Source organism: Paramisgurnus dabryanus, chromosome 5 (assembly GCF_030506205.2).
Source record: "Paramisgurnus dabryanus chromosome 5, PD_genome_1.1, whole genome shotgun sequence".
Taxonomy (NCBI): Eukaryota; Metazoa; Chordata; class Actinopteri; order Cypriniformes; family Cobitidae; genus Paramisgurnus; species Paramisgurnus dabryanus.
In genome coordinates this window covers 35,458,026-35,474,607 of record NC_133341.1, presented here as the reverse complement: position 1 = coordinate 35,474,607, position 16,582 = coordinate 35,458,026, and the positions used below count along the sequence as shown (strand labels likewise).

At 35.7% G+C, this 16,582-nt stretch overlaps 1 protein-coding gene across 2 annotated transcripts; it reads right to left on the bottom strand.

Annotated features, from left to right (window-relative positions):
- Positions 1-6,746: 6,746 nt before the first annotated feature.
- On the bottom strand, positions 6,747-14,673 carry LOC135732706 (UDP-glucuronosyltransferase 2C1-like). 2 transcript variants are annotated; one of them, XM_065250964.2, is made up of 7 exons: positions 13,871-14,673; positions 9,731-10,354; positions 9,506-9,654; positions 9,238-9,369; positions 7,716-7,803; positions 7,415-7,634; positions 6,747-7,287 (listed from the first exon to the last, which is right to left on the bottom strand). In XM_065250964.2, the coding sequence occupies exons 1-7, from the start codon at positions 14,574-14,576 to the stop codon at positions 7,005-7,007; spliced, it is 2,202 nt and encodes a 733-aa protein (XP_065107036.1). In that variant the 5' UTR covers positions 14,577-14,673; the 3' UTR covers positions 6,747-7,004. The 2 variants fall into 2 exon arrangements, with proteins under 2 accessions (XP_065107036.1, XP_065107035.1); XM_065250963.2 differs by lacking the exons at positions 6,747-7,287; positions 7,415-7,634; positions 7,716-7,803; ... (1 more) ...; positions 9,506-9,654; positions 9,731-10,354 and adding exons at positions 11,603-12,720; positions 12,839-13,058; positions 13,144-13,231; positions 13,371-13,502; positions 13,645-13,793.
- Between the last annotated feature and the right edge of the window lie 1,909 nt (positions 14,674-16,582).

The following is a 16,582-nucleotide window of genomic DNA, read 5'->3' as shown; positions in this document are numbered from 1 at the left end:
CGTGTAACGTAATTTAAATCCCGCGTCTTGGCCTTATTGTTTTTTCTTGTTCTTGACGTTCGCTGAATTCTGGGTTTATATTTGAAACTGCCGCTCCAGTGCAGTATAGCCACAAAGCTATTTAACAATGAGCACAATCTCCCGAGACACTACAACATGCTACTAATAATTCATTAATAAGAGCTGTTTTCTTGTACACAATTACATATTTTAAGTTAAATGTACAGTGTTAAAACATGTAAAAAAAGACAAGATTTTAACAATGTCAAGATCAAATGCCTGAGTAACAGGGTATTGTGTGTATGTGTTCGTGTGTTTGTGTGTGTTTCCAAAACATTTTCAAAATAAAGAAAAAAAAGACAAAGCTGTGCTGTTTGTTTCTGTGTAATTATGAATAAAATGATTGGAACACAATTGTGATTCTGTGATTCTAAAGGGCACCAGGTGAAATCTTGCCTAGGGCAGCAAATTGGCCAGGGCCGGCCCTGCAGTCAGTGATATTATTTGTAAAATCTCTTTGCTAACTACTGGTTGGATTGCTGAAGGCTCAGGTTGCTGGTCAAAACAACGATATTATATCCCAAAAAAGGCACTTAATCCACCTGTTTTACTCTATAAACTATGTATAACAAGCAGCCAACTCCGCTATACTTTTCTCTCTCTCCCGCTCTGTTACCTGAAAACCGCAGCGCGAACTTTGGATCAGTCCATTTCTGACGAAATGATAGGGGTGTTTGGAATAGTCCATGTATTGGGAATATAGTTTCTACATTATTCATTAAATTAATATTATTCTTCACTCTTTCAGACCCCTCTATTTATGACTTTGTATGCAAAGAGGAAGTGATTGTGATGATGATTATTATTATAAGGGTTTGTTCAGTTCAGTAGTGTAGTAATTATTATGTCAAAAACAGAAGTATAACAGTAAATAAAAATCGGTTCAGCATATCGGTTATCGGGCACATAAGCCTCCAAATATTTGTTATCGGCATCGGTTTGAAAAAATGAGTATCGGTCGATCTCTAATTTAAATCCATCTCTTTTGTCCACTTTCGACTGCATCTGTCCTGAATACTGTGAGAGGGTGGTCTGTGAGATGGTGGGCGAGTTTCTCTGCTGTCATTCAAACCCGAGCGGGAGAAATTATGAGTTTATATGGACGCAAACTAAAATTATGTCGGAGTCCACTGCTTGTTTAGCAAGTAAACATGCTGCACAGAGTCTTGTATGTGTGTATGTTAGAGATTTCTCTGAATTTTCAGTGCAATTGATGAAATAGGATCGCGCGACTTACACACGCTTTCAAAAACAAACTAAGGAGATCCTCCGCTTTAGTTTTATCAATGAAAGGCTAAAAATAGCCCTGTTCACCGTATGTTCACGCCAGAAGTAAAAAAAAAAGACGTAAAACTTGTGTTTAATACCTCAGATTAGATAAATGGGCGGAGAGAAGGCGGTCACGTGTGGCTGTTCGAACACATTCAACCACATATGCGTTCTGCAACTCCAAAGCAATCCGATCGAAAGTGGTTTCGACTACCTCTGGATGTGGTTGAAAATTGGTCGAAAGTGGACGAGCTCAAAACGTTTTGAACACCGTTTACACCTGGCATTAACGTCATCCACTTGTGATCCGATCGACGAAAACGCATGTTAATGCCAAGTGTAAACAGCCTCAAAAGGTCTTTAAATCTTGAAGGTTCCTTGGGCCTCTTTTATGTACTTTGATCTTCAGTTCTCTCACTGGGCCATTCAAGCAACTTGATTTTCTTTCTTTAAAACCACTTCATTGTTTCCTTGGCCTTGTATTTGAGATCACTGTCTTGCTGAAATGTCCACCCTTGTTTCATTTTCAGCTTTCTGGTAGATGGCAGCAGATTTTATCCAGATGGTCACGGTAAATTTCTCCAAATATCTTGCCTTTAATATTATGAAGTCTGCCAGTACCCCTTGCTGGAAAGCAGCCCCAAACCATGATGCTTCCACCCCCAAACTTAACATTGGAGTGCTGGCTGCTCCCCGCGGTGCTGAAGACGCGTGATGGCACATATACACAGATATCTACAGTACGTGCAATCTATCGGAAATGGAGGAGTCATTAGCTGGGTTAGTAAAATAACGAAATTAAAGCTTTTAAATAGAAGAAAAACGTTTTTTTTTTTTTTTTGTAAAGAGATATATTTTTTTTAAGTTTAAAAGTGCAGGGGCCTCATTTATAAAGCGTGCGTACGCACAGATTTGATCGTAAAGTTTGCGTACGCAAAAATCCACGGCAAAGTGCATATTTATAAAAGCTGTCTTTGACGTGGAAAAGTGCTTAGCGCCACGTCAGGGTCTGAGCAGACGTACGCACTTTTGCTTGTCTGATTGCTGCAGGTTTTTGGAAATATAAGCCAATCTTGCTGCTCGAAATTTGGTTTAAACATTGAGAAGCGCTCTTTTATATGTCTGTGACATTAATTAGGCATCGTTTAAAGGCGGAGATCTGAAACTGCACGGCTGCGCACAAGTTCAAAGTCATTTGCGATTTATAGATTTGAAAGGGTTACGCGCGTTTTTTGCGCGTACGTTCGGTTTATGAATCACACGTACGCATTTTTGATAAATGATCGTAAGATCAAATGTAGGATGGTTTTTACGCAGCATTTTATAAATGAGGCCCCTGAACTCTTCTCAGGGGGAAGAAAGCTATACTATTCTCCTTACGTGCAACCTATCGGAAAGCGCAGATGAGTTAGTTGGGTTAGTAAAATAATGAAATTATAGATTTAAGTACAAAATAGTATTTATATAAAGAGAAATATTGAAAAAAAAGTGCAGAACTCTTCTTAAGTGGAAGTAATAAAGAAAAACAACGAATACTAATTATATAACAACGAATAGGCCTAATAGTTTCCAATAGGTTGCACGTAAATATCTGTGCTGCCACCAGTACTCCGTCCGAGCGCGTCTTCAGCACCGCGGCCAGCACTCCAATGCGCAGCTTATTAATACCAAACAAAGTGAATAAGTTGGTATTTCTGTGCAGAAACATTGCAATTTAAACATGGTCTGTGTAACATTATGTAAATTCCGCGTCTCTGTCTGATTGTTTTTTCCGTTTTCTTGTTCTTGACGTTCGCTGAATTTAATTCTGGGTTTATATTTTAAACTGCCGCTTCAGTGCAGTATAGCCACAGAGCTATTTAACAAGCACGATCTTCCGAGATACTATGCTACTAATAATTCATTGATAACTGCTGTTTTCTTGTGCAAAATATTTATATTATAAAATATATAAATATTTATTGTTAAATGTTTATATACATATATTAAAAAAATTATAATTTGGGCGCACGGACGCCCCAAGGGGTCGGCGGCGCCCTTAGCATTTGCCTATTCCGCCTATGCCCAGGGCCGGCCCTGACTGACTGGAATACTACATTCAGGAAAGAAACAAACAAAACGGCTTATATATCATCAAATTTCTTAACTGGTAACATTATTTGATTTCAGAATAATTAATATTTAGTTGTTTTAGCTTATGAAATGGCTGTAGACAGCGCTGTTTATCTATGCATTTACTCGCGCATTAACTGTATTAAACTGTGACCGCTTGCGGAGGTAATAAATAATTAATTAATATCCACAGACATTTATTTAGATATTTTAGCAAAATAATGTTTATCTGGTAAATGTTAATAGGGTAAATCTTGTTAAAAGTGGTAGATGTGCTTTAGCCTCCGGTAAGTGATCAGCAATATGAACGTGATTTTACGATGCTAATGATAAGCATAAATAACAGAAAAACGAATTTAATTTAGCGTTTTTAATTCCACAAAGCATTAATTCATGGCTGTTTTATTCATGCAAAGCTACGTCGTTATTGGGACCGGATTTGATGGATCAGCCAGCGTGACTCTGTGAGTTCGTCTCTATTCTTAGACAAGCTGCATACATTGCTTTTAATATATCAACTTATTTAACATAACATACATTAATGCACAAATAAGCTGTGCTATAAATGCCTCATATGCAAAGTAAGTATACTCAAAGTCCTTTTAATAAAGTCGCGTCACTCCGCCGTCATATTTGCTGTGCACGCTGCTGCTGCTGTGAGCTCCTCTCCTCAGATGCGTCCAGCGCGCAATTTTCTTGTTTATCGGTCAATCCGATATTACAAAACAGATATCCGATCATCGGAAAATGCTCAAATATCGGGGAAAATATCGGAAAACAGATATATCGGTCGATCTCTAATTTAAATACCAGGTGTAAACGTAATAGTTGTAGTAGAAGAACTTTATTGTCCCCGTGGGGCAATTGGGTTTGCGGCGCAGTCTCAAGGCACTACATGACAACATATAACAAAAAACAATACGATGCATTACAAAACACTAAAATACATACATACAAATAAAAATACCATCGGGTCTAACCCTGCCAGTTGGACAGATAGCTTATTTTAATTGATTTAACGCCTTAATGGCTTGTGGTACAAAAGAAAAGATCGTCCACTTGTGATCCGATCGATGAAAACACATCTTAATACCAAGGGTAAACAGCCCCTTTGTTTGGAAGAATGGGCAAGAATCACTCCTGAGCAATGCAGATGACTGGTCTCTCCATATAAGAGGTGTCTAGAAGCTTTAATCACCAACAAAGGCTTTCTACAAAGTATTAAGTAAAGTGTGTTCAATACTTATTCCCTGTGTCATTTCACTTTATTTCCTATGACTCAACTTGTATACTTAAACGTTCTGATTTCTTTGTATGAATTCATTATTTGGCTTGATGGCTATATAGTTGAATATATAGTATGCATTGTATTTTGTATTTATGCATATTGTACATTAAAAATAGGCAATATGTAAAACGAACAAGTATGAATATGCACAAACCAGATAGGGAAAATACCTGTCTATGAGATCTTTAAATATGGAGATTATATAAATTTGACAGGTGCTGTGAGGTGCTGATCATGAGTTTTAAGACGATACTACTGTAACAGTGGGATTCACTGGGTTTTATTATGAAATTTCTCGTTTATTTGTTACGAGTGGATGACTTCCTATTTCTTCTTCAACGGGATTGCAGAGTTGACCACGCCCACTTATTTACATTCCGCAGAAAACACGAATAGAAAAAACTGTTACGTCTGACATTTTATTTCACGGTAACGGAATATATCATATTGTCATAGACAGGACAATACCTGGCAAAATATTAAAGGAATAGTCTACCCTTTTGCCATATTAAACTATGTTATTACCTCAACCTAGACAAATTAATACATACCTATCTTTTTTCAAAGCATGCACTGTACAGCATGTTGTGAATGTGTTAGCATTTAGCCTAGCCCCATTCATTCCTATGGTACCAAACAGGGAAGCCACCAAACACTTCCGTGTTTCCCTATTTAAAGACTGTTACATGAGGAGTTATACCAGTAAGTATGGTGCCACAAAATAAAACTTTTTTTTGGTACCATAGGAATGAATGGGGCTAGGCTAAATGCTAACACATTCACAACACGCTGTTCAGTGCACGCTGCATGAAAAAAGATAGGTATGTATTAATTCGTCTAGGTTGAGGTAATAACATAGTTTAATATGGCAAAAGGGTTGACCATTCCTTTAAGAAAACCACCTTTAAGGTTGTCCAAATGAAGTCAATTACAGCTGCATACACTCACAGAAATAAAGTGTTAATATATTTACAGTAGGAAAGTTCCAAAATATCTTCTCATAGCACATGATCTTTACTTATCCTTATAATTTTTGGCATGAAAGAAAATATTTTTGACCCATATAATGTATTTTTGGCTTTTGCTACATGTATGATTTATGACTGGTTTTGTGGTCCAGGGTCTCATTTTCTGTCTTGTGATCCATCACCTATATTCTGTGTATCCTTAACTAAAACAATTAAGTTCCTTATTTTTAGTAAATGGAAAATCATTCAGTAAAGCTTCAAACATTTATGACTCTGAATCGATGCTTCAGAGAACGTACCACATCACGTGACTTCAGCAAATGATACGTCAAAATATGTGGGTGGGTGTATTTTTACACTCATAAATATTTCATAATTCAAACCCCTGTTCCCAAACAAACTTATACTGTTTGGAATGCACCCATATCGTGTCCTTGTTTAGATAACATAACATATAAAATCAGAGTAATCCGTTCTGGAATATAAAATTTTATTCTGCCATAACATACAATAAGGCAAAACGCTGCGATTTTTACTAATATAAATCATATAAATCCCCATTAATACGTTTAGTTTAATGTATTGAGCAAAAATCTAAAAGAATATTTATATTCAAATATATAATTCAAATATGTTTGAATTCAAATATGTTTCGAGCTTTCGCACGGCTTTATTTTACCAGCAGGTGTCCTCAGTGAGCCGTTTATTGATTCGAAGTTTCGTTTTCTCATCCTCTCATCAATCCGCATTTCCAACAACTAATAATATTTTATAACTCTTAAATAACTCTCTAACGACACTCAATCAAAGTTTAAACTACTTACAGTTAAATATTTCTCAACGTCAGACTGTAGTAAAGTGATGTTTGAGTCGCTAAACAACAGCTTCACACTCGGAAAGCGGCAGTGTGTGACCAGTAACCCCTCAGGTAAAACTGATTTCAAAATAAAAGTCGTAGAGGTCTGAGAATCAACAGTAATGGACGTTAAAGATGTGTAAAGGTTTTATTTTAGTATTCATAACACTTTATACACATTTATACAAATTAAATTCATTATATATTTTAGTGCAGCAAATATTTATATTAAATATTGCAATGTATGCAAACAAAATGCATGCATTGACAACCATGTACTTTATAATCGCTGGTTTAATCCTTTGCTGTAGGAAAATAAATATTTTAATCTGAATTATAAAAAGATATTAACATTTTAATTATTTGTTAGTATTAGTGTATTTAGACATAGGCCTAGTGTTTGTGCAAAGAATACAGAAGATTAAAAAAAAAATCTTTATTAAAATCTGTTTTACTCCCTCTTGCTTTTGTGCTTTGATCTAAAACAGTAACGTATTATAAGGCACTTACAGATTTTAAAGAAGATGTAGAGGACTACAGTCACAATAGTGAATAGAAAAGCAAACACATCCAGACAGTGGTACTGATACCAGGTAAGATTATGAGCTTCAACACGCAGATGTTTAGCACCTTTATTACGCATGACAAACTCAATCCAGAAAACTGCTTCATCCAGAGGCTTCATCGGTCTGTCATGATGAATCCTGGATAACCGCATAGCATTCTTTTTATATCTGTGGAAATACAAAAAACACATTTATTAAACATTTTTATAGGTTATTTGGTCTTTAAGATGGGTTCCAATTTTCTTGTGAAAACCCCAGGGTTGATGGTGGTACAAAGATACCACAGTTCACTTACAAGGGATTGTTAATGACGGCGTTGAGTCCATCCACCAGATCTTCAGTCTTCATTCTGTTGAAGTCCATGATAACAGCCGCTCCTTTGGCTTTTATATGGGCCATGTTATCAGGCTGGTCAAGAAACAACGGGATGCCAACCATCGGTACACCGTGAAATATGGCTTCATATATACCATTAGTGCCTCCATGAGTTATAAATGCTCTGGTTTTACGATGACCTGAACCATGAAGGTTAGTCAGGTTATACAATATTATTACTTATATAAAATAAACATACTACCGCGAGATCTAGAACAAACCCAATAGATCATTCTGAGGGATCCATTTATAGATTCTGGTGTTTGCTCCAAGAGTTTCTGGCTTTTCTCCAGTGTATCTCCATAGGACCTGCAAACACATACCTGTCAACACTCACATTTTTAGCGTGATTTTCCTGTATTTTGCCATTATTTCCCGCCATCATCCCGTTTATAAATAAATTCCCATATTTCTTCCATATTTGTAATCTTTCTATGAAAAAATCCCACTGGCCGTATTTGATGTTTGCTACCTCTAGTAAAGCAGGCGGCACTAAGGACACATTTACACATAGCCAGGAATTTAAAGAAACAAATATTTTCCCGCCTCCGTTTTCAATAATAACATCGTGCACACAACATCGTTTTCAAAAAACTTGTCATTTCCATCAACCAGCATAAATACGGTGTCGAGTGCCATAATAAATATACCAAACCTATGGACGGCACGGCAGACAGTGTAGGGAGAGGAAAAAAGTCTAGTTTTATACAAAAATATACAATTTAAAACAAGCTTGACAATGGTGTATGAAAATGAAAAAAAAAAAATCTTGGATTACACTGCAAAAAAATTATTTTTAAGAAAACATCTTAGTATTTTTGTCTTGTTTTGTAGAAAATATCTGAAAATTCTTAAATTAAGATGCTTTTTCCTGATGAGCAAATCGACCCAAGAAAATAAGTCTAGTTTTTAAGACCAAAAATATTAAATTTAAGTGATTTTGTGCATAAAACAAGCAAAAAATATACCAATGGGGTAAGCAAAAAACTCTTGAACATTTTCCTTAAACACTAAATTCAAGAAAAATTAATTGGCAGATTTTTATGCTTGTTTTATGCACAAAATCACTTAAATTTGAAATTTTTGGCTAAAAACTAGACTTATTTTATTGGGTCGTTTTGCTCATCAAGAAAAAGCATCTTAATTTAAGAAATTTTAAATATTTTTACTGAAAACAAGACAAAAATACTAAGAATTTTTTTCTTGAAAATAATTTTTTGCAGTGTAAGTCTGTAAGAAATAAGTAAACTTATTTCAAGATTTTTTTTCTTACTCTATTGTCTCTCTACAAAAAAAATTCAGAACTAAATGTCTTCTTCAGGCATCAGTCAGTAGTGTGACCTCTCTTGGCACTAAACACATCTTGAGCTTTTTTAAGGAGACAGAAGTCATTTGATTAGAATAATAAATTAGGATTTAAATTTCTTTTAGGTTTAAGAGATCCTGCAGCTGCCTGCTATTGATCAAGTGGAAGTGCAGTTTACCCTAAATACTTGACACTTCAGCTTATACTTTTATACTGTTTTTAATACTACATACACATTTCCTGTATCTTCTGGATGTATTCTAATAAAAAAGACTGAGAAGTAATTATATATGATCCCTGCAATTGCAAAAACAACACATCTAATCGTAGCATGGTGGCCTTTTGCACAGTACTGTATAAACAACAATAAAAACTTGATTTTCCCCACAGGGGGACTTTAAAGGTTCTTTATGGAACTATTCATTTTACGAAGTAACCTTCTGAGGTATCTGTGCCAGTGCAGACGCAGCCATGTTGCTCCTCTCTTCAGTCATGTTTTCTACCACAGACCCCAGAGAAAACACCACTATCCCATCATCCCCTGAGCTCTCCACAAACTCCTCCATATCCTGTGCACATTAATAAGGACAAACACATGCACACACAGACCATCATTTCCAATCTACACATTTTGCACTCATTGGTGTCCTTTTTGACAAATCCGTGAAAAAAATTAATAAGCAGGATATTAAATGACAGATGCACCTTGGGTAACGGTTTGGCAGGGGTGCAGTGAATCCCACCAACGTATTTGAAGTTGGGCAGGAATGGCCGTGGATACTCTAAGTCCCAGTAGGATCTGATTAACCAGATATCAGCTTTACCCATCATCTCACAATAGGAACTGGGCCGTCCTGCAATAATGTTTGCTACCTTTTACACAAGCGTTTTCATTATGTATAAAGATGAGCAATGTGCATTTAAACTCACCTAAATATTCAGTGTAGTAGTTGTCATACGTTTTCCACATAATTTTGGCGAAAGCATCTTGCAAAAGGTAAAAAAGCAAACTCATGATTCGCTCTGTAAAACTCATCTTGTCTGTGCGTTTACTCACTGCTCCGGGTACATATGATGGTGGAGCTGGAGTCTGACCACACATACGCTCTACAATGTTAGCGATGGAGAATCGATACGTGAACACCAAGGGAACGTTCAACTTTTCAGCCAATATATCGCTGCATGGGATGATTGGGTCGGACAGAAGAACATCAAACTTCCCCTGTTGCAATTTATCCAACAACCCTGGAGATTTCAGAATGCCGTCGCAGTATGAAAGACCAATATCCAGATTTTTGGAGGCAAGCTGGGAGTATTTTATTATGAACTGGATTTGATTTAATTTTTCAATCTCATTCATCGATAACTGCAGTATTTCCTCAATAAAGGCAAACATTTCCTTAGAAGAAATAGACATATTAAAGTCCACACGATTGAAAGGATCCGACTCTTTGACGTTCATTACCATCACAGCATCAGGTACCAGAATGGTAACATTGTGTCCTCTGTCCACCAATGTTTCCAACACAATCTTGAGATTAATCCAATGACTGCCTTCAGTTGGCCAGACTAAAACATTCCCACATTGTGCTGGACCGATAGCAATGAGCAAAGAAAGAAAACAAGCTACAAATCTCATGATTTCTATTGAAGCAGTGTTTGATCGTGTGTGATCGTTCAGTCTTCTTCGATCTTATACTATCATGTATAATTATTAACCTAGAATATACACTTATCAAGGGCAAAGGCTTGGTGGTGTTCATACAGTAAGCCAATATTGTTTAGGTCAAAGATAGACAAAGTTTATGTGAACTATAGAAAGATTCAGTGTCGTTGATTGATGTATCTGAAAGTTGTTTATTGTCCTGCCCATGACTGCACTCTGTTAAAAATCCCATAGTACAAAAGTCCTAACTTATCTTAGTGTGCTGAAAATACAGAAAATGTAACATAAGAAAAATATTATTCAAAAGATACATCAATTTAGTATCACTAATTACTTTATATTACATGTATATATGGGTGATTATATAATTGCAGGTACATTCGGTGTCCAAAGTCTTTTCTGCATTTTTCAAATGATTAACATGATGTTACAGGCCATAACAAAATAATTAGCAAAATATTGAAAAAAAAACTTTAAAGTTGTCCAAATGAAGTAATTCACAGCTACATTGTTTTAATAAACATTCTGTTTGATTCATAATCCTCAATGTGACCTCAAAATGTTCCCAATTTTTCTTATCTTACGTGATAATTACTAGGCGCACACACACACTTACTTTTAGACAGACAGGCAGACAGACATCCCAGGTGAAAAAGTAGTATACTTCCATAGTGTACTTAAAGTGCTTTATTTTCACACACTAATTTTGTACTTAATATACTAAAATGAATATGAACTAAAAAGCACTTTTAACATACTATCTCTGTATTAAAAAATTGTATTTAGTTAACACTTGCATTAAACTTGAACTCAACTTTCATACAAAGATGGGTTCAAGTTGACTACAAGTGGTACCTAAATATATTTTTAAATACATTTTAGCACATTTAAGATCATATTCATGGTGTCTCAAAATAGCACAATGAAGTACACTTGGATGATCTTAAGAACATCTTAAGAAGTACTAAAGATGAATTTTTTGTATATTAAGTACAAAATTAGTGTGCGAAAATAAAGCACTTTAAGTACACTATGGAAGTGTACTACTTTTTCACCTGGATCAGAGAAGCTGCAGGTAGATTATAATTATAATTTTACTAAAGAGACCTGGATGGCATAGTCCAAGTGAAATGTTTGTAAGTGCTAGTGTAAAAACTTTTATTATGAAATCTTATGCATAGATTTATCTGACGGCTAAATTTTATATATATATATTTAAAAAATGATTATTGTGGGTCTATTAAATATAAGGGTTAGTACTACACGGTATCAGTCAAAGCTGTGGAGAAATTGTTTTTGTTGCATTTTGTAACCTTTTATTGTGCGTGGTAGATGCCGTGGGTTGTATATGTTGTCCTATTTATGATTGGCGCGCGCGCACACGCGACACTTTTTTTCTCGAGCTTTTGAGCGCATTTATTTCACCAGCAGGTGTCGTCAGTGTGCTACATTTATTAATTCATCGTAGCGTTTCTCATCCTCCCATCACCATGTAAGTAATCATATTTATAACCGTTAAATAACTCTCTAGCGATACTTAAAGTTTAAACTACTTAAAGGTAAATATTTATCAACGTCAGAATGTAAGAACGCAGTGCGTGACCAGTAACCCCTCAGGTAAAACTGATTTCAAAATAAAAGTCGTAGGGTCTGAGAAGCAGAAGTAATAAATAATAAATGTGGACAGTGGGCAGGTTATACTTTATATCTATTAAATTATTTATTATATATTTTACTCACCAAATACTTTTATTAAATACATTGTGCATGCAAACAGCCTGTTTCTGCATTGACCACCATGCAATCTCATAATTGCTGGTTTTATCCTGTGCTGTAGGAGAATAAATTAAATCTGAATTGTAAAATGATATTAACATTTTAATTATTATTTGTTACTATTAGTGTATATAGACATAGTGTTTGTGCAAAGAATATAGAAGATTAAAAAAAAAATCTTTATTAAAATCTGTTTCACTCCCTCTTGCTTTTCTGCTTTGATCTAAAACAGTAACGTATTATAAGGCACTTACAGATTTTAAAGAAGATGTAGAGGACTGCAGTCACAATAGTGAATAGAAAAGCAAACACATCCAGACAGTGGTACTGATACCAGGTAAGATTATGAGCTTCAACACGCAGATGTTTAGCACCTTTATTACGCATGACAAACTCAATCCAGAAAACTGCTTCATCCAGAGGCTTCATCGGTCTGTCATGATGAATCCTGGATAACCGCATAGCATTCTCTTTATATCTGTGGAAATACAAAAAGACACATTTATTATACATTTTTATAGGTTATTTGGTCATTAAGATGGGTTCCAATTTTCTTGTGAAAACCCCAAGGTACAAAGATACCACAGTTCACTTACAAGGGATTGTTAATGACGCCGTTGAGTCCATCCACCAGATCTTCAGTCTTCATACTGTTGAAGTCCATGATAACAGCCGCTCCTTTGGCTTTTATATGGGCCATGTTATCAGGCTGATCAAGAAACAACGGGATGCCGACCATCGGTACACCGTGATATATGGCTTCATATATACCATTAGTGCCTCCATGAGTTATAAATGCTCTGGTTTTAGGATGACCTGAACCATGAAGGTTACTTAGGTTATACAATATTATTTCTATAATATATAAAATGAACATACTCACAGGAGATCTAGAACAAACCCAATAGATCATTCTGAGGGATCCATTTATAGATTCTGGTGTTTGCCCCAAGAGTTTCTGGCTTTTCTCCAGTGTATCTCCATAGGACCTGTAAACATAAAAAAAAACATACTGCCTGACTCTCTTAACATAATTGCATATACTTTATGTAAACCTTTAGTGCAACAAAAAGGAACCCATTTTAGGAACCCTTATTTTGTGTACAGTAACAGTGTATGGTAAGTAACCTTCTGAGGTATCTGTGCCAGTGCAGAGGCGATCGTGTTGCTCCTCTCTTTAGTCATGTTGTTTACCATGGATCCCAGAGAAAACACCACTATCCCATCATTCCCTGAGCTCTCGACAAACTCCTCCATATCCTGTGCACATTAATAAGAACAAACACACAAACACATGCACACACAGACCATAATTTCCAATCTACACATTTTGCACTCATTGGCGTCCTTTTTGACAAATCCGTGAAAAAAAAATAAGCAGGATATTAAATGACAAAGGCACCTTGGGTAACGGTTTGGCAGGGGTGCAGTGAATCCCTCCGATGTATTTGAAGTTGGGCAGGAATGGCCGTGGATACTCAAAGTCCCAGTAGGCTCTAATTAACCAGATATCAGCTTTACCCATCATCTCACAATAGGAACTGGGCCGTCCTGCAATAATGTTTGCTACCTTTTACACAAGCGTTTTCATTATGTATAAAGATGAGCAATGTGCATTTTAAACTCACCTAAATATTCAGTGTAGTAGTTGTCAAACTTTCTCCACAGAAGTCTGGCCAAAGCATCTTGCGAAAGGTAGAAGAGCACATTCATGATTCGCTCCGTAAAACTCATCTTGTCTGTGAGTTTACTCACTGCTCCGGGTACATATGATGGTGGGGCTGGGATCTGACCACACATCCTCTCTACGGTGTTAAAGACGGAGAATCTGAATGTGTACACCAAGGGAACGTTCAGAACTTCAGCTACAATCTCGCTGCAAGAGAAGATCGGGTCGGCCAGCATGACGTCAAACCTTTGATGCTGCAATTTCTCCATCAACCCTGGAGACTTCAAAACACCATCGCAGTATACAAGACAAATATCTTGATCTTTGGAGAAAACTTGGTAGAATTTAATGTGAATCTGCAGTAGGTTTAAATGATCGATCTCGTACATCATAAAATGCATGAGGTTTTCAATGTGATCGTGCATGTCCTGCTCGCTCACGGACACGTTAAAAGGCTGACACGTGAAGCGATCCGAATCTTTGGCATCCATGAAAAGGGAAGCGCTGGGCATCAGCACCGTTACGTTGTGTCCTCTGTCCATCAACGTATCCAACACAATTTTGAGATTTATCCAATGACTTGCCTCAGTGAACCACACTAAAATATTACCACATTGTGCAGGACCCAAAATACACAAGAAAAGGAAACAAGCTACAAGTCTCATGATGATTCACAAAAACTGAAACTTAATCCAAATTCTTTTTCGACGCTTTTTATTCGCGATCTGTTTTACCTCAGAAAACCCGAAACTTCCGCGTTTGTTCCGCTTCACGCTCAACTTTTAGGGACCGTCTCGCTTTTCCATTATTAACAAGGGGCTTGCTTGCTTATTGTGTCTATTTTCAGATTTTTTAATGTATAAGGTACTGAAAGAACTGAGACTGTCAAAAAAAATATAGGCACATTAGATCAAATTATATAATGCTTTAATTACCCTTAAAACATGGTTTTATTCCAGTAGAAGTGCACAGACCATGGTTTTTGGCGTATTAATGACCATTTGTAAACATTTGTATGTTTTTACTACAAAAACTGGTTACTTTTGATAACCATGGTTTAGTAACCATGTTTTTATCTTTACTAAAACTATGGATGATTTTTGTAAGGGTACTAAACGTGTCATCCTTTGAATGCATAATGATTCAAATTAATAAAAAACACTTTTGCCCATAAAACCAAATATACACTGCAAAAAATTATTTTCAAGAGAAAAAATCTTAGTATTTTTGCCTTGTTTTCAGTAAAAAAATATCTAAAAATTTCTAAATTAAGATGCATTTTCTTGATAAGCAAAAACGAAACTAAGTCTAGTTTTTAGACCAAAAATATCAAATTGAAATGATTTGCATAAAACAAGCAAAACAATCTGCCAATGGGGTAAGCAAATTTGCAAAAAAAAATTTTCAAGAAAAAAAATTCTTAGTATTTTTGTCTTGTTTTCAGTAAAACTATCTAAAAATTCTTAAATTAAGATGCTTTTTCCTGATGAGCAAAACAACCCAAGAAAATAAGTCTAGTTTTTAGGACAAAAATATCAAATTAAGTGATTTTGTGGATAAAACAAGCAAAAAAAATCTGCCAATAGGGTAAGCTAATTTTTCTTGAATTTTTCTTGATATTAGTGTTTAAGAAAAATGCTTGCTTACCCCATTGGCAGATTTTTTTGCTTGTTTTATGCACAAAATCACTTTAATTTGGGTCGTTTTGCTCATCAAGAAAAAGCATCTTAATTTTAGAATTTTTTGATATTTTTACTGAAAACAAGACAAAAATATTAAGAATTTTTTGCAGTGTATGGTTTAACTTCAGTATTTTTTAAACTATATATTTTAGAAAACTGTAGTATTTTATAAAACTATACAGGGGTTTTAGTCACACCATGGTTAATTTTGTAAGGGATTTTCAATATTTCGCTCACTATTAGTAATATGCATATTATTACTAGTTATGGCTTTTATCCAGCACTATTGACTAGCACCATGCCTGTTTTCAGACATTTTTACTGCACCATTTGAAAGTTATGGACGCATAAATTGAATATTATGTGCCACACAGATAGCATTGTTGTACTATTTAGTGTGTAGTTATTAACTGATAAGAGCAAAATCAATAAACTGTATGGATTAAAAGAAACAAGATAAGCAGGTATGCTGGTACAGTACTGTATATGCCTACATTATACATACCGGTCTACTATTTATTATTAACAAAAATAATCATGCCTTTATAGAATACTTTATAGTTTGTCAAGATGAATAAAGCATTTAAATATTCGCTATAACAAACTCACAATGCAATTGCTTTTGTGCGTGTATAAAGCCAAATGTTCCAGAGGTCCAAAACATTCTACTTTTCTTCCTTCCTTTCTTTGTAAGTTACAGCTTTTTGCTTTTTGAAGTATAGATTTGCCTAATCTGATTACAGATCATTGGATTGTCGGTGTGCCATAAAAAAGTGCTCTAGAGAAGAGGACTGCTGTCCAGACAACAATGGGCGTCCCTTCAGCCTGCGACGCACCTGTCCGCACTCAAACCAGACTCTCCTGTCTCCCACAGATAACACTTTCTACCCTCTCGCCCTCTTCCACTCTTTCTTTCTTTCGTCGAGGGCAAATATAAGGATTTATGACCCCTCCAGCCCTGTTTTGGGAGGCAGGGCTCAGACTTAGTG

Bases quoted from the DNA above. Each gene is read 5' to 3' on its own strand.
- LOC135732706 (XM_065250964.2), bottom strand. From the start codon at position 14,576: ATGAGACTTGTAGCTTGTTTCCTTTTCTTGTGTATTTTGGGTCCTGCA. The intron at 10,355-13,870 runs GTGAGTTTAAAA...GGCCAACTGAAG, and splicing joins CTACTACACTGAATATTTAG to GCAGTCATTGGATTAATCTC. The intron at 7,635-7,715 runs GTTTGTTCTAGA...TTCATGGTTCAG, and splicing joins CCCTCAGAATGATCTATTGG to GTCATCGTAAAACCAGAGCA.